The sequence below is a fragment of the Drosophila suzukii genome, chromosome X (genome assembly GCF_043229965.1).
Source record: "Drosophila suzukii chromosome X, CBGP_Dsuzu_IsoJpt1.0, whole genome shotgun sequence".
NCBI lineage: Eukaryota > Metazoa > Arthropoda > Insecta > Diptera > Drosophilidae > Drosophila > Drosophila suzukii.
The window spans coordinates 14,071,954-14,088,383 of NC_092084.1; the positions used below are offsets into that span (position 1 = coordinate 14,071,954).

The following is a 16,430-nucleotide window of genomic DNA, read 5'->3' on the forward strand; positions in this document are numbered from 1 at the left end:
TTCATAAGAGGGATTCTAATCGGAACTCTGTCAATTCATAATCCCTAACATAAAAGTAGCGTTTTAAGGGCTGAACGTATTGACCTTGAGTCTATAAAAGAGGAGCTTTATAAATGCAAACACACCCCTTGATCATAAAAATCTTTGGGATGAGCCAGTATATCTGTACCAATAGTACCGTATGGTATGGATATACGGGTAATCCGCACGATTCCAGGGTATATAAAGCACGAGAAAGACGATGTAAAGCGAGAGTTTGGGTGTTGCAAGTGGCTGTGGCAGCCACGCCAAGCCCAAGCCAACAAAATGACACTCAAAATGTCAACGTCACCGCCACCGAGAAGGCGAAGGAAGCGGGTAAAACGGGGCCAGGACATAGTGTATGCACAATATCCATCTCCCTTAAAAGTCGTAGAGCTCCCCCACACTGCACTACACTTTATACATATACATGTAGTTGCTAGTCAATCCCGGGGCACGCATTTTTATATTACAGCCGGAATGAAGACGTTGACGGAGGCGGTGGCAAGATATATGAGCGTTGCATGAGGCAGCAGCCAAAGTTCTTCTTGCAAATTCCCCACAGTTGACACACTTGGAAAAATATGTCTGGCGAGGAATGATTCACTTTGCGGATCTTCGTCGTTTGCCATTGGGATTAGAAAGTGGAAGGCTGCGGAAAAAGATTTTAAGGCAAGGGATAGTGCCTTAAAACTTAAAAACATCTTTTAATTGAATAAAAAAAACAAATTTAGGTACCTAAAAGTATGCTACAATATATTTGAAACTTAGAAGTACAATGAATTAATGGAGAAAGACGACTATTATTTAGTCACTGCATACTTTTAGACACCTAAAATGCTTTTCAAAGTGATTTCGAAACCCTAATAATGTGTGTAATCTAATGAAATGTTCCAAGCAATTGAGTTGAGACTTGTGAACTACTTTCCCTTCAGTGCAAAAGCGGACTAAATTTTTGGTCAGAACTTAAGATTCCCTGATAAGTTGGAATTGCTGAGATTTATGCAGCTGAAGGCGTTGGGCGAAGACGAATTGCGCCAGGAGTGATGGAGACTTGAGAGGATTTGGCGCTCCATTAGACATCCCCCCCCCCCCCACACACTCACTGAAATTATCCAGATTTCCCTATATAGGGTTAGCAGTCAAGACAAGTCAATTGGACGCAATCTGGCCAAGTATTTTCCAATCTACCACTAAATGCCCTTAATAACTTAAGACCCCGTCCGTGTTTTGGAATAACCCCTCCCCCAACTCCCGCTGTGTGAGTCCACCCATTGCATACTTTATGAGCTGGGATTATGGTCATTAAGGTGGCCACCGACCACCTCACATATGGCGATCCATTCACTAGCAACAGTTGGCGCTCATTTTGTGTGAGTTTCGCCTGAGTTTTGGGTGGGAGCTGCATTTTTGGGTGGGTTGCCTGGGTAGGTTGGGGGTGTTCGGACCACAAAACGTTTAGCGTTAAGCCGGCAACAACAACGACGAGCTCAATTATGTTTTCGGGGCCCCGAGCCGAGAGTCAAGTGGTGTGTCCCTGGCTTAATCCTTGGCACTAGGAGGGACCAAAATCTGGGTATTGGGGGAAACGGGGTGGCATGGGTCTTTCGTGGAACGTCATCGATGAGTCACATAGCCTTTTGGAGGGTTGAAGGTTGCGCTCTTGTTTTGGACTCGGTTTCGCTTACAGTTTTAGTTTTAGTTTTGGCTTGTTTGCCAAATTAGTTTCGGGCTAAGCTAAGGCGGGGAGGAACTTTTATTTTTAGACCACCCTCGTTTTCATTTTCTCTTTCCTATGCCACCCACTGCAGCCCACTGCCACCCACAACAAAGTGACATGGCCACCCCAAAAATTATCTGACAAAGACACCCCAAGGGGCTGAGGACGAGTTCAATGACACGACAACGAGGAGATGGCTGCCTATTTAAGTGTTAAGAGCAGAGGGTTGGGCCGAGTGAGTGTCTTTCTCTTGGCTTTCTCTCTGCCAATCTCTCGCTCTCTCTCTCTCCCCTGGCCTTCTATCTCTGTCTGCCCCCCACAACTTTCCCATTTTCCTTGGGGGGTGTTCGTTCCGCCCCCACGTTGATTGAGCTCCACAAATCGATTTCCATTGATTGATAAAGCTACCAAGGCAGCGACTGAAGGAAAACTCCAGGCAGGGAGAAAAAGGAAAGTAGTTATTTCATAAAGGATTTTCCGTTTGATTTTGTCATTTCATACTTTTCGGGGTTTATTTGAGTGAGTTGAAATCACCAGGAATTGTGTGCTTTTCGTTTACAACTGGTATTGCCATTATTTGATTATTATTTAAGGACTTTCTATTTCTAAGCTCCACTTACGGTGGTATTGAAAAGTTAGTAGTTACTACAACAACTTTCGTGGTTCGAACTTTCGAATGAGAATTGCATTCAGAAATATGAGCTTACCAGCTTATCTGCACTAAGGTTGTACGATAAAGAGCATTTTTCGATTGAAAGTAAGAAGATGAGGTCCCACAAAACCTCGGGTTAAGGTCAAATACTGCGGTTAACAATGCGCAATACCGATAAATCAATATTAAATACAAACTGACAAATAAAATGCCACGCGTTGTCCACAATTGGGATTGTGATAAAAGATACGCAGCACTTTCAGAAAAACTAGGGAAGACCGGAGGAATGGAAAGCATAGAAAATAAGAGGGAGAGCTAAGGAAAAACATTGTACAAATATTCAGAGCACTTTCCACATTCATTTATTAAGCAAACAGACGGGCAGACGGCGGGGTGAAAAAGGGGAAAGGGGCAGAAGGTCGCCTGGGGACTGGTGGATGGTGGGTGTTAGGTGGGCGGGCTCAGATAGCGACAGGCGTCAAAGGTCGGGCCCCTTATTTATTTCCAATTCCAATACAATGTCGGGCAATGTTTCCACACCCCCAATCAAACGAGGGATGGATGGAAAGTTGTCACAAAGGTTAACGGCTACAATATCTCCGAGTTATCTCAAGATGCTCGTATGGCAATGGTTTTCAAACCAAAACCCAGTGATACAAAATAAATCAGTGTTTAGGGTTAAATATAGGTGGGTGAGTATGCTTTCTAACATTATAGTTTGATTTATAATTATGTTTAGTACCTATCACACCTATAATGCCCCAGAATTGTCATTACATTATCTTAATACTAAAAAATGATCATCTTTTTTTAAATATTAACCAGTTCCAATAGATGAGATAATACTTTTTGGAATATATTCTCCAGAGTTGTCTTAGTACTGAAAAAACATTATTTTATTCGAAAATCTTTCTTTTGACCAGCACCAATAGAGGAAATACTGCTAATACCATTATAGATCATAGTACGGGGGACATATTCCCTCTTTCGAGGACATATTCCCAATGATGGAGCTGTCATATTCTTAGTTAGCCATCAGTTCATCGGGTCTATCGCTTCAAATTTCTCTTCCCCTTTCTGCTGTCAAAACGCCGTTGGCGTTTTCAGTGAGCCAGCGATTTAAAGAATCGCCCAAAGACACGTACGAGTGCAGGAATGGGAAAAGCGAGGAAAATCAATGGAAATTTATGTGACTCAAATATCAAACAATTTTATTTTCCCCAGGTCCACCAGTCTGCCGTCTGCCGCAGTATACATTGCGAGATATTTTTGCACAATTTTTGTACATTTATTTGGTTGTCCTACGCGAATGCAGCGAGCATTGGAAATTCCCCAAGAGAGGGAGATAGCCGGTTTAAATTCGTGTGCATTGTGCATGCTTAATTGAGTTGTCCCCGTCCTCCGGGCTTTTCTTTTCCTTTCCCTCTCTCCACCATCCCTTTCCTTTTAGTTTTCTTCCTGTTCGGGGCGCCTCCCAGCGGTGGGCGTGGCCACATGTGTGCCCCAAACAGTTTATCGAGGCAAACAGCCCCAAAACGCCAACCATCCCCATCCACATATCCCTCCATATCCAACTACCCTATCCAAAATCCAGCCATCCGAAGCCATTCACTCTGTTGATTTAGCCCTGCAAAATGTCCTCGGCCCGTAAATCGCGCACATCGCTTCAGTTGATTTCCATGTCACTGACAAAACACAATTTGCTTTCGTCTTTTGTGTACATAGCTAAATTCTAGATGGGACATTGCATACGGCATGCAACATACAACGTACCACATGCAACATACATCCATCGTTGGGGGGCTTCGATAAAAAGGATTAAAGGCGGGGCCGACAGGACAGGCCGGCAAATATCATGGCCAAGATGACATCTAATCTCGAGAAATCCGAAGGGGTGTTGTCAGACGGTCGATAGGGTTGCTCTGTATTAATATGAAATATGAAATATGAAAGCCCTGCCGCCCACAAGGGTTAAAAGATGGTAGCCTGCATTCTGTGGCAAAAGCATGCTTTTACCCTTAAGAAATCGGTTGAGCAACAAAGGCCGTTGAATTGAAATACCTTATTTATATGAAAATGCTTCCATTTCCCTGCGGTAGATTTATTTGTTAGTTTAACAACGAGAGGGAAAGTAAAGTCAATTAAATAAACTATCGTCATGAAATTGTAGTTAGTTCGCTAAATCAAACAACGCAACAAATAAATTGGCTTTTTAGTTTAGTGACTAGACCACCAAATATCTGGTACTTTTTGTGTGATTACAACATATATATATCAACTTTGACAGGAATGCAATATACACCTGTGTTCTGAGAGTACCAGGTATTAAAATCCATTTACTTTATTTTTTCAATGCAATTATTTGCTCTTATTGTTAATAATTTGATTCAATTTTAAATCAATTGTTTATGGGATTTGCGCAAACAAGCGTGTGCAATAAAGCGAACAAAAAAACCAAAGGGATTCTAGGTCATTTGACAGATATGTATACATAGATACAATCAGGAAAAGGCAACAAAATAATGCAACTGTATTTAAGCCTAGATGAAACACAGCCGCCAGATTATACAAAAGTATAGGAAAGTTAAGGTAAAGTTGGGAATGTCCTTTGATCGATGAAAACCCATTCGGGACCCATTGGTTTCGGAACTTGTGGGCACTTTCATCCATATTCATTTGCCCTCAAGATAGGACAAAGTTGCCCCTGACAAGCAACAGTTTTTCGAGTTGAGCCTGGCTGCGAAAGCGGATGAGAAACTATTTTTATTAATTTTACAAACGAACGCTTTGCTTTCCAATTCGACCGCAATAAGCCTAGGATCCACCGCCCACAGCTCGTCCATACTCTGCTGATGAGAAGTTACCCCACACCATAACCATAACCACCACCCTCATCCTCATCCTCATCATCATCATCATCATCATTATTTTCATCGTTTGGCATCGTTAGGAGAAAATTTTCCCAAGCCGCAGAAATGATTGCTGTCACCGATAAGGCGACTGACAATGGTCGAAAGCAGTTTGGTCGAGGGAAAGGGCTGGGGGAAAAGTTTTCACTACTTTCGGTTTTAATTTCGCAAATTGCATTTGCCAATGTTATTTATTCAATCCACTGGCTGCCTGCTGCTTTCTCTTCACGGAACAAGGAACAGGTGCCTCCTGGATTGTCACATCCTGGCGATGAAGCTCGTTTATTAACACGATTCTCGGTGTTCGCCACCGTGTTTCCATATAAAATATATACTTGGTTGCCACTTGAATCCTCGAGGTAGTACTCCTTGGTTTTCCCCCATCGCTGCCAGCTCTAATCGATTTTTGATGAGATTTTTGTATTCAATTTTGGTTTTGATAGGTAACGAGCAACGCATCGCGGAAAATGTGGGGTTTCTGAGGGGGTTGAAAGGGGGTTGGAAGAAAGTCGGAAGGTGTTTGGAAGGGGTTTGGAAGGGGTTTGGAAGGGGTATGGACGGTGGTTGGAAGGGGTTTGGAAGGGGTATGGAAGGTGGTTGGAAGGTGGTTTTCAGGAGGTTGGAAGGGGATTTTCACGAGGTTTGCGTAGGATGGTCAGGGGGTTTTCAGACGGTGCAACGTGGCTTTTAGTGTCGTCAAAGGGGTGGGGGGATTGCTCTGATTTTGTTCGACTGGGGTGTAGCAATTCCTGGCGACAATGGCATCAGGAGAGAAGGTCCCCAAGGAAGATGAAAACGGAAAGTAGGGAAAGATGGAATGGAAGAGCTCCTTACGGCGGAGGAACTTATGCAGCAGTGGCCATGACAACGATGCCATTGACATAATTCTGCACCGCTTTTGTTTGTATTGCCAATGGAAGGGGCCGTTAAAAAGAAGGGGTTTTTTTTTATGGCTGATGCCAGAGGGTGGAGAATCTTGGATGGCTAAGTAAAAGCAAACGACTCTCTTTTTGTTTGGCTTTCATTCGCTTGAGTTCAAGTTGATTTACGCAGTTGCTCTCATAACTGGGCTAAGGCTTCCCTGCAATTGACTTTCAACTGCATTATTATTTTTAAGGGTTCTTTTCGAATTGGCAACCAAGTTTTCTTTGAGCTTTGGATAGTTTCAAGGCGAGCTTTAATTAGTTTTTTTTTGGGGAAAGGGAAGTAAAGTAGTTACGAATAGTTGGGAACGGAATATATATTGGATAACTTTCAGAATGTAATAGCAAAGAAAATGGGTCACCAGTATGTTTATCCTATATCCATCGATTTCTGCTCTTTTTTCGATCATCTCAGAATCCCATCTCGTTATCCTGCTCTCTATTTTTCCCAATTTGTCCCCTCTTACGTCAGTGTGACGCAGTCTTAGTTTCGCATTCGTGCAAATCACATTAGGCGGCGTGAGTCCTCGCAAAAAATCACAGACCAGTGAATGACTGATTGAGCCTGAACCAGAACCAGAACGCAGATGTGTTCGAGTCCCCTTTTTTTTCTGAACTCCCCAAAGGATCCGCCAGTCTTCATTCTCCCGCTCTCCTTATTCTCATTGAAATTGGCAATTTCGTTTTCATTTAACGCTGACGAAATGCATTTCCTGAAATGAACGGCGAGCAAGCCGGAGATGGAGTCACGAAAAGGGTCAGGGATGTTGGATGGAGGATGGAGGATGCAGGATGTGCCTGGCTGGTTGCCTGGCACCGAAGGACTTCTCTGGCTTTGTGCAATGTCAAATGTTGCCGCAAGGACGACAGCCGGAAGTGCAGTACGGCCAATGGGCAGGCAATACCCGAGGGGTAGGAAAATGGCTGGAGGTCACCTGCCAGGCACAATAAGTTTAATATATTGGCATGGACTTAAGCCCGGCCAGGTGGTCCAGGTGCTCGACTGCAGTGGAAGCACTGCCTTTTCACTTCTTTTCCAGCAACATAAGACGGGCAACATATGTGTGGCCAGGATTCAGGATTGAGGACCCTCGGAGGGGCACACTGACTGTCAGGCCTTGTGTCTCTGCCTTGGCAACTGATTCGGACTGATTAAGGCATTCTGGCTAATTCCCTTGCACCTGTAAAACAACACTGAATGCACTTTAATTTGCTCCTGCTCCTTGTGCCTCTGGCAGACAAATAAGAGATGTCAAAAGGTCAGGGAAATACGGGCTTAAAGTCGGTTGTTGTGTAATTTTAAGTTAAAGAGATAGTTAGGAACTCATTTTCCTTAATCAAATGTGACAGTTTATAAATTCATGAGTTGACAACAAGGTTTTGATACAATATTAAGTTATCTTTTGTCCCTTTAATACATATGATATCTAGTTTTCCTAGCCAGATTACGATTAATATATGTATACGTGTTTAATAATCCGCAAGTCGCATAAGTCGCTTATTAAAGATTCCATCAAATTCCACTATTTCCACAGCCAAACTTTCAAATTGCATTTAAAGTTAAGTGATTATTGATATTAAGGATTTGATATAATATTAAGTATTCTTAAGTGGCTTTAACATGTGATGCCTAGTTTACCTAACAAGATTTCAATGTATGTATATAGGGGTTTACTAACCCGCAAGGATCAAGAATCGCTTATTAAAGATTCCATCAAATTCAACTATTCCCACAGCCAAACTTTCAAATTGCATTTAAAGTTAAGTGATTATTGATATTAAGTAAGTATTCTTAAGTGGCTTTAATCGATGTGATGTCTAGTTTACCTAACCATATTACAAAGTATGTGGATTAGAGGTTTAATAAACTGCAAGAATCAAGAATCGCTTGCAAGAGATTCCATCAAATTCAACTATTTCCACAGCAAAACTTTCGAATTGCATTTAAAGTCCTGTGATCCCACCATTAGCCATAGGAAACCTGTTCCGCAGATGGTTTCCATTGCAGCCCCTCGTTGTATTCTATTTCAAGTGGACTTAAGTTCCCACCTGACTTTTGCGAATGCGAGCTTTAATTCCCCGTTCAGTGGGAGCTGCACAAGTTTGTTCGCTTTATCTGCAACATTGTCCGCTTATCTATTGCAAAAAGGTAGGAAGAAGGAGATTTGTGTGGCTCAACTGGAACTGTGACCCCTCGTCCCTATATATTCTTCAACCCCCCCACCCAATGGCCATCTGACCTCAAAACTAAATCGAAACTTGCAGTTGCAGGACGACAATCTCGGCATTATCCTTCCGCTGTTGTTGTTTTATTTTGCCTCTTCCGAAAGTTTACAGAGTCGTGGTATGTGCAACAATTCAAATAGAAAACCAAACCAAATACTTTTCCGTTCACAGACCCGTCCCTTTTATTTAGTACACTGGTTCGATTATCATTGTTGTCGTTCGTTGTTTATCTTTGGGGGCCCAAATAACTTACCGAAAGTCCTCGAGTTACAACATGAAACAAGTCGATGCCGGAGACACCTGTAAGTAAAAGAGGCGGTGGGTAGAAGAAATCCATTAGTTAAGTTTCTGACAAGGCTGGCAGTTCATTACACTCGACTACCCTCGATACTCGAAACCACCTCCTATTACCCAAAAAAATGTACTGTATTAATGATGCAACTGTCAAAGTTTTCGGGCCGAGACTGTACCTGCTAATGAGGCAACTGCCGGCGTTGCCAGATTCTTCAGATTGCCATCTTTACGAAAGATTAAAAAGAATTGGGGGGAGAATGTAAAGAGAGTGGCCACCACGTCAAAGACATGCCAAACATATCCCGTAAAACATTAAAAAACGAGGAGATGGGTAAACAATTTTTTGCTGTTGCCAAATGGAAATGTTGTTGAAGAAAATGCAAAAAAAGGAAAGCAAAGGAAGAGAGAGCCAGGAATGAATTAATGAAATAAAGTGTGGTGCAGGGGTGGCAAAGAAAACAATTAAAAGAATTTATTGCTTCAGTTTAATGAATTTTCAGCTTGTTTGCACGCACACACATGCCAAAATGGGTGGGGGCAGCATTTTCATTCAGCCATTTGATGCATGGTGGGTGGTTGGGTGGTTGGGAGGTGGGTGGTTGGTGTATTTCAAGGCCTAAAAAGGCGCCACAGGTGTAAAATGCTTATAAATCTCTGAGTTCGTGTGCCAGTGAATGAGAATGAATGCTATTGTTGAACATTGTTTAATGAAGTATTTTTTGTTTTTGTTTTAGAAGCAGCTGCTTAGACAGAAATTGATGGGTAGTCGGGATCTGATGAGCCAGCTGAGTCTGCCAGAGGGCTCTCGAAAATCATTTTAAATGGCCCTGATAAAATACCTCTACCTCCACTTTACCTTGGCTCTTTTTGGTCGGAATTTATTTGCATTAAGGCAATTAACAACGCTGTTTAAAAAGACATTGAGGAGTGGCTGCGAGGGCGGAGGAACAATATTAAGAATTCCAGCAGATAATCAGAGGACTTTAGTACCTGCGAAACTTCAGGACCAAGAAGACTTATGTTTTACCCACAAAAAATAAATTCTTGTTAAAAAAAAACACGAAACACGTGGGCGTTACTTCACTGCGGTTTATTAATACTAATAATCTAGTATATTTTATAAAAGTTATAATGTCCTTTTAAACGTTTAAAGTTCTACAACAATTTTTTAAATCGTCAGTTTGAGGCACATTGAGATGTTCTTAAATATAACATTTTAGTCCAAGTTTCCACAGCCAGCTCAATTTATCTCTCAATTGAAACCCAAACCAGAATGATAAATACAGGTTTTCCATTCCGTTGCATAATCATTATTATTATGGGCCAAGAAGTGTAGTTGGAAAAACTGGTGAACTATAATCCACCGGGCAATCGGACACCATCTATGCAACGCTTTTCTGGGCTCCTTTGCGACCTTGGGTGGCTGGAAAACGGAAAAGTGGGTGGAAAATGGCGGTAAGAATGCGGATAGTGGGCGTGGGCATCGTATTAGGTGAGGTCCTGGCTTCTCTTGGCTTCAATTATGAAACAATAAACAATTTGCTTGGCCCTTTCCTGTCATCTTTTCCAGTGTCCTGCCCTCCGTGTCCTCCATTTTTGCCCGGCGGCTCCTTTGGCGCTGCAAATTGGCTGCGACACTTGTTCACTGCCTTGTTGTCATCGACATTTCGCCGGAAGCAGATATTTGATAAATTTTTTGTGTCATCTTGTGTTTCAACTTTTTTTTTTATCTTTTAGTTTTTATTATTTTGCCATGTTTTTGCCATGTTTTTTTGGACCCTGAACTCGGAGCCCTGCCAGCATTTCCATGATAACTGTTGATAACAGCACCGCTCTCCTCCGGGCTCATGGAAAAAATTTTAATTCAGTTTGGTTTTCATTTCTCTTTGTTTGGCATTTCTTTTCTGCGGCCGGCAGCAGATCTCAATTCTGCGGACATTTCCCACCGCTTTTCCCTTTCCCTTTCCCATTTTCCTCGACCGGCAGCTTGTTAATTTATTGCCAGGCCCAGCTTCGGGGAATCCCCCATCCTGCCTTCATCCTGTCCAATTTGAGCCTGGCAACTGTTCGCAGGACAACGACGGTGGTAACTTGGCCTTGCCAGCAATGTGTTGTATTGGTTATTGATTTGGGCTTCCACCTTCCAGTTGGCAGTAAATATAAAGCCACCAGAAGTTTGATTTCATCGAGTTCGAGTTACTTAAAAGACCATTTTGTTTGTTTAACACTGATGTGAAGAACCCAGCAGAGAACATTACAAACAATAAGCCAAGTTAGTGGAAATATGCTTTTAAATGGTCATCAAATGTTGGGCGCATATGTAAAGCACCCATCATTTTTTTGCGAAAAACGGCAAATGTGAAAAACATCCAGGTTTGAATGCCAACCGATTGGAAATTAAATCACGAGCTCAACGGGGTATGGCATTCCTCATTCTGACCTTTGTTTGCAGTATGGTAGCCAAAACACTGCTAACACTAGGTTGCAAAATAATATTTTTAAAATTTTTTCGAGCTTTCACTAAATTGTTTAAAAAGTTCACATTTTCAAAGTTTGCCGAGTTGTACCTCACAAACGTAGCTGTTAAACAAAACATAAGTCACTTGAATTGGTTAAGCGCAACTTGAGATGTAATTAAAAACTCGGAGGTATAAAAAAAAAGTATTTTAGATGTCTTTAAAAAAACTTATCCTAAAAAAAATTTTTAACTTATTTTTTGTTGTCTAGGGGTCCCACTTCACCAGTAACTACCATCATCCTGTAAACTAGTGCTATTTGGTGCGGAAAATGGGATTTGGATTTTATTGAAAATAAAATCCTTCTTTTTGGTTTTTCTATTGTAGTTTAGCCAAATCAAGGGACCGTTTTGAGCAGCTGGCTTTCTGTGATAACGATCCCCATTACTTTAAAAACAATTTATATGTTGACCAATTTTCGCAATGAAAAATGTCCAGGTTTGAATGACAATAGTTTGGAAATTAAACAATGAGCTCAGCGGAGTGTGACATTCCTCACTCTGACATTTATTTGCAGTATGGCAGCCAAAACACAGATTTTTTAGTGCGTATAATAGGATTCGGATTTTAGTAAGGTGCACAACTAAAAGACGGACTGTTTTGAGCAACTAACAATATCCATTACTATAAAAAAAACTATTTTTGACAAATTTTCGCATTTTTCTTAAGGATTACATCAGCAAAAATACAATAATTTTCCAAAGCAAAAAAAAAAACACAAAATTTCATGATGTTCCAGAGCATATATATATTATTAGTTTTTACAAGCCTAAAACTCGTTTGTAGATTTAAGGTATATGGTATATTTTGGGCATCAAAACTAAGCAAGAATATTTCAAAAACAAATTTTTCTTTAGATATTATACTTTAGCTGTGTAAGAGTAATTGGCTGAAGGGGTGTTTTTCTTAAAGACGTTTACGCATTAAAATCCAGGCCAAAGGCAAAAGTCAATTTGCCAAGGTTGTCTGAGTTTGGCAAAAAAAAGGAAAAGGCAGGGAGAACTGCTCGTAAATCTTGGCACTTTTCACTTGGCACTGACCACTGGCTTTCTCCCACTTGTGTGTCCTTAAGCATTCATTTGTCGGAGTTGAAAAATTGAACGACTCTCGATTTGGAGCCCGGTTTGTATTTTTTTTTGATTTTTGGATGGTATGAGCGAAAAACTGCAATCTGCTGACAGGGCCGAGTAATCGCTTGTGGGCGGGGCTGCTGGAAATATAGAGGTTCATACATATAACTTTGTACAGTCGCCGATATCGCCGTTGGCACAGGCATCGATGGGGTCAGGATATTAAGCCTTAATTTATGCAACGATTTCTTTGCGCAACGTGTTTATCGAGCGCCTCTCACAACATTGCCACACAAAGTGCACAAAGTTGGTCCAAGGAAGTGGCAAAAAAAAAGATGGCGGGAAAGAAAAGTTGCAAGAGCAAAAATCCAGGACAATGCAGGACAATGTCCCTCCATGGAAGAAAGGCTCCATTGGCATGACCAAAGGGCTTTCATTTAGATGCAAGCTGCCCAGTGATTTCATCTCTCTCAGCCAATTTCAGCAAAAAGCTAACGTTGCTGGCTTACATTTACAAACATTTACCTTTAGCTTTCATTTCGGTCAAATTAACTCAAACGGCTGTTTTGTGTAACTGTCATTTTAGACATCTGGCCAGATTTTCCATTTTTACTTAAAAGTTCATTTTCCCTAAAGTTTTCCTTTTATGAGACAGAGTAAGATGTCAATAAAATAGTACATCCCATCTTAACTGAGTTTCTAGTACAAAATTCAATCATATTTCGTTATAACAAAATGCTTTGGATTTTCTAGAAAATAAATAAAAAGTGAGAAGGGTAAGAGAGAGCTATATCTCGTAAATCTATAAAAGGAAAGGGAAAAATTTTGGGGGAGTATGCCCACAGCTCAAACTATTAAAGCTAGAGCGGCAAAAATTTTTACAGAATATTCTAGTGGTCCCAAAAAGCGCCAAAAAAAGATCTGAGAAGAAAAATGAATATTTTTTAATATGCCCCATAAAGTCTTAATAAAATCGTATTTGTTTTAATTTAAAATTGTAAAAAATGTGTAAAATCCATTATCATTTTGGAGCTCAATTTGGTTGAATCTTTTTATTTTAAACAACTTAAACAGGATGATGAGGACAAAGTCGCGTCTGGGTAACTAGTATATATAGATGCAGTTGGCATATGGCACACATGGCATATGGTTGAATGCGTGGATGGTGGTTGGCTGCTCCCATGAGTGCCGAATGCTGGGAGTTGGGAGCTCAGGGCTAAGAGCTATGAGCTAAGAGCTAAGAGCCAAGAGCCAGAAGCTGGTAGATTGCATTTTACTCAAGTAAACTGGGGCGCAGATAGAGATTTAGTCTGAAAACCGAGCAGGCTGTTGTTGTGGTGGCCTGTGTGGATGTTGCAATGTTGCAATGTTGCATGTGAGAATGCATCATTAGTGCAGGAAAGCCACGTGTTGCTGGCGGAAAGAGCAGGCTGCAATAACCCACTGGGAAATGGGTATAAGGTATAAGGTATACGGTATATGGTATACGGGTATACGGGTATACCACTCTCGGGGGAGAGAAACGAAGCCATGTGGCAAATGAGGCTAAAACACAAGTGAAGCCAGGCAAAACCAGAGAAGACGTCCTCGTCTCCGATTCTCCATATCTGTCTCCGTTGCCAAGTGGCAGTGATGGATATATGCCGGCAATGGATGGAACAGGACAGGACAGCACACGACAGGACAGCAGTCAACGTTCATTTCCTTGCCGGGAAACTAATATTCAAGCAGCAGTAGAATGCGGAATAGCGAGGGAAATGCACTGCAAATTAAATAGAACAGCAAAAATAAATCAAAAATATTCCGAAATAAATATAAAAACGTAATATTTAATCAAAAACATAGAATTCAAATGAATTAAGGCCTAAAATATAAGATACGATGTGGATTATATTTATTTGGAACATTTTAAGTCATTAACAAAAAGAGTTTCACAATAAAATTAAAGTATAAAATCATTAAAATTGACATCATGTTTCAAAAAAATACTGAAAAACAGCATAGAAATATTTTAGTGGAATACGAATTCCTTGAATTTCCTACGTTTTCTTTATCAGTGTATACATGCTGGAATCTGCACGCTTGACTGAGTTCGCTCGAAAAGGGGGATTGAGTTATCATTCGGATATTTCAGGCAGGACCTCAATGGCATTATTTCTATCCAATTTTTTCTCGCTTAAAGAGTAATTATTTCCCAAGCTTTGGCCACAATGCTTTGCCATTCGTGCATTTTCATTTAAGCAGCATAAAGATTTGTTGGTTAAACAGTTTCAAAAAAAGCATTTAATTACATACTACAGTGCAGAACACAGATACTCTTCTTGAAGTTAAAACTCATTTTAACAGTTTACAATTTTTAAGTGAATTACTCTCGTAAACTGGCAAATTTGTTTAACTTTTCCAAGCAAAACAAAAACGAACTTAACTTTGTTGAAAGTGACTTTTCAATTGATTCGCATTAAGAAAATAACATCATAAATTTCTTAATTAAATGGACTTAAGGCCATGACCAAAAAGTTTGTTGACATTACCCAGGGGTTGAGTAAACATAGAACACGAGTGACTTTGGTGACGGCTTGGCAGAATGTATTTTTAGAATGTTTAGACACAATTTGACACCTGTGCGATTTCACAGGCGTATTAAATGACTTTAGACTCCAAGTAAAAGCAAATGAAGTGAAATTTCAGTCTCTCAAAATCTGAAAATATTTAAATTTTTGTTAAAATTTATAGTTGTTATTCTTTGTGGATATCCCATAATCCGCGATGCCGAAACACGCTCCCTACACTTGGCGCCAGCCGGACTTTCCCGGCGACGGCAGCGACCTGTCCTGGCAGGATCCCACCCTGCTGGTCATCTGCCAGAAGGCCGACATCCAGGCGGCCATCCAGCCGCTCCTGGGCTCCCTGAAGCAGCCCTTTGCCCCCGCCCAGGTGGCCAGCGTTTTTGTCCACGAGACGATGCGGACTGCCTTCTGCGACCAGGTGCGCTCCTCCATGGAACCCATGCACCGCCAGGCGGCCAGCCACGCCCACTATCTGAGGGCCGTCGAGATGGTCGACTGCCTGAAGGCGGAAATGGTCTGCCTGCTGACGCCGGACGACATCCGTTTCCGGTTCAAAATGTCCACCGCCTCGCCGATGATTGTGTGCGAGTTCGATCAGAGTTTTTTTGGAGGATCGCGTCCCACCTCGGTGGTCACGCTGCACACCTTTCGCCACGCCTCCGAGCTGCCCCGCCTACTGGCCACCGAACGGTTGCCCTTCGCGAGTGCCGCCATCTGGGGTCCCAAGATGGCCACCGTCTATGAGGCGGCCCTGCATCTGGACCTGGTCGTCGTCTACATCAATTGCCATGGCATCTCGCTGGCTCCCATCCGGGAGTTCCTCGAGGAGAAGCAGCCGCACGTGGTGCTGGCCAGGTACCATCACTTCGAGGTCATTTCGCATAGGGCCAAGCACCGGGCCATTGTCTATCCGGCCAAGGTCATCTGGGAGCCCGAGCCCGAGGCACCCATTCGCCCCTCGGCGGGAGCTCAGGAGAAGGTCAAGCCCCCGGCGGAGGGAAAACCGGTGGCCAGGAGGAATGGAAAAGGAAACCCCGCCGTATCCCATCTTAAGTCCTTGTCAAAAGCTTAAAGTGTCGACAAATTTACAATACTTCAAGGTCAACTGTTAAAGTAATAAGTAGATAATGCTTGAATATGTTTAATAAAGAAATTATTTAATATGATTTCTTTCAAACTAGATTACTTTTATTGGTTCTTATTGAACAAATACTGGGTATCGATACCAGTCATACATTAAATTCCTAGTATTAAAAGCTTAAAATATTATTCAGCCCTTAAATTATTAAATGTTCATAAATATATATTTTCTCTCTAATTATAATACTTTTCTGGGTTTATATTGAACAATCGAAGTTAATCGATACTAAAGTTCAAATATGTTAGACCAAGAAACTATTTGTAATAGAACCATGTTTGAATCAAGTCAGTTTTAATAATACGAAACATACGAATGCCTTATGTCAACTGTATATATGTTTCGAAACAAATCGGTAGGGTTCGAAACATGCCAAGACTAAAGTGCTTTTCAA

At 41.5% G+C, this 16,430-nt stretch overlaps 2 protein-coding genes across 2 annotated transcripts in view; one reads left to right on the forward strand and one right to left on the reverse strand.

Annotated features, from left to right (window-relative positions):
- The window catches only part of X11Lbeta, a 127,692-nt gene that overhangs the window by 46,539 nt on the left and 64,723 nt on the right, over positions 1–16,430 (reverse strand). The window contains exon 2 of the mRNA XM_070997882.1: positions 8,705–8,751. The gene's annotated coding sequence lies outside the window, so the exon portion shown is untranslated. The remainder of the gene's footprint in view (positions 1–8,704; positions 8,752–16,430) is intronic.
- On the forward strand, positions 14,979–16,064 carry LOC108019078 (uncharacterized). The gene has a single exon (XM_017086740.4). The coding sequence runs from the start codon at positions 15,098–15,100 to the stop codon at positions 15,968–15,970; it is 873 nt and encodes a 290-aa protein (XP_016942229.2). The 5' UTR covers positions 14,979–15,097; the 3' UTR covers positions 15,971–16,064.

What these genes read in the sequence shown, in the direction of transcription:
- LOC108019078 (XM_017086740.4), top strand. Translation starts at nt 15,098, where the DNA reads ATGCCGAAACACGCTCCCTACACTTGGCGCCAGCCGGACTTTCCCGGC.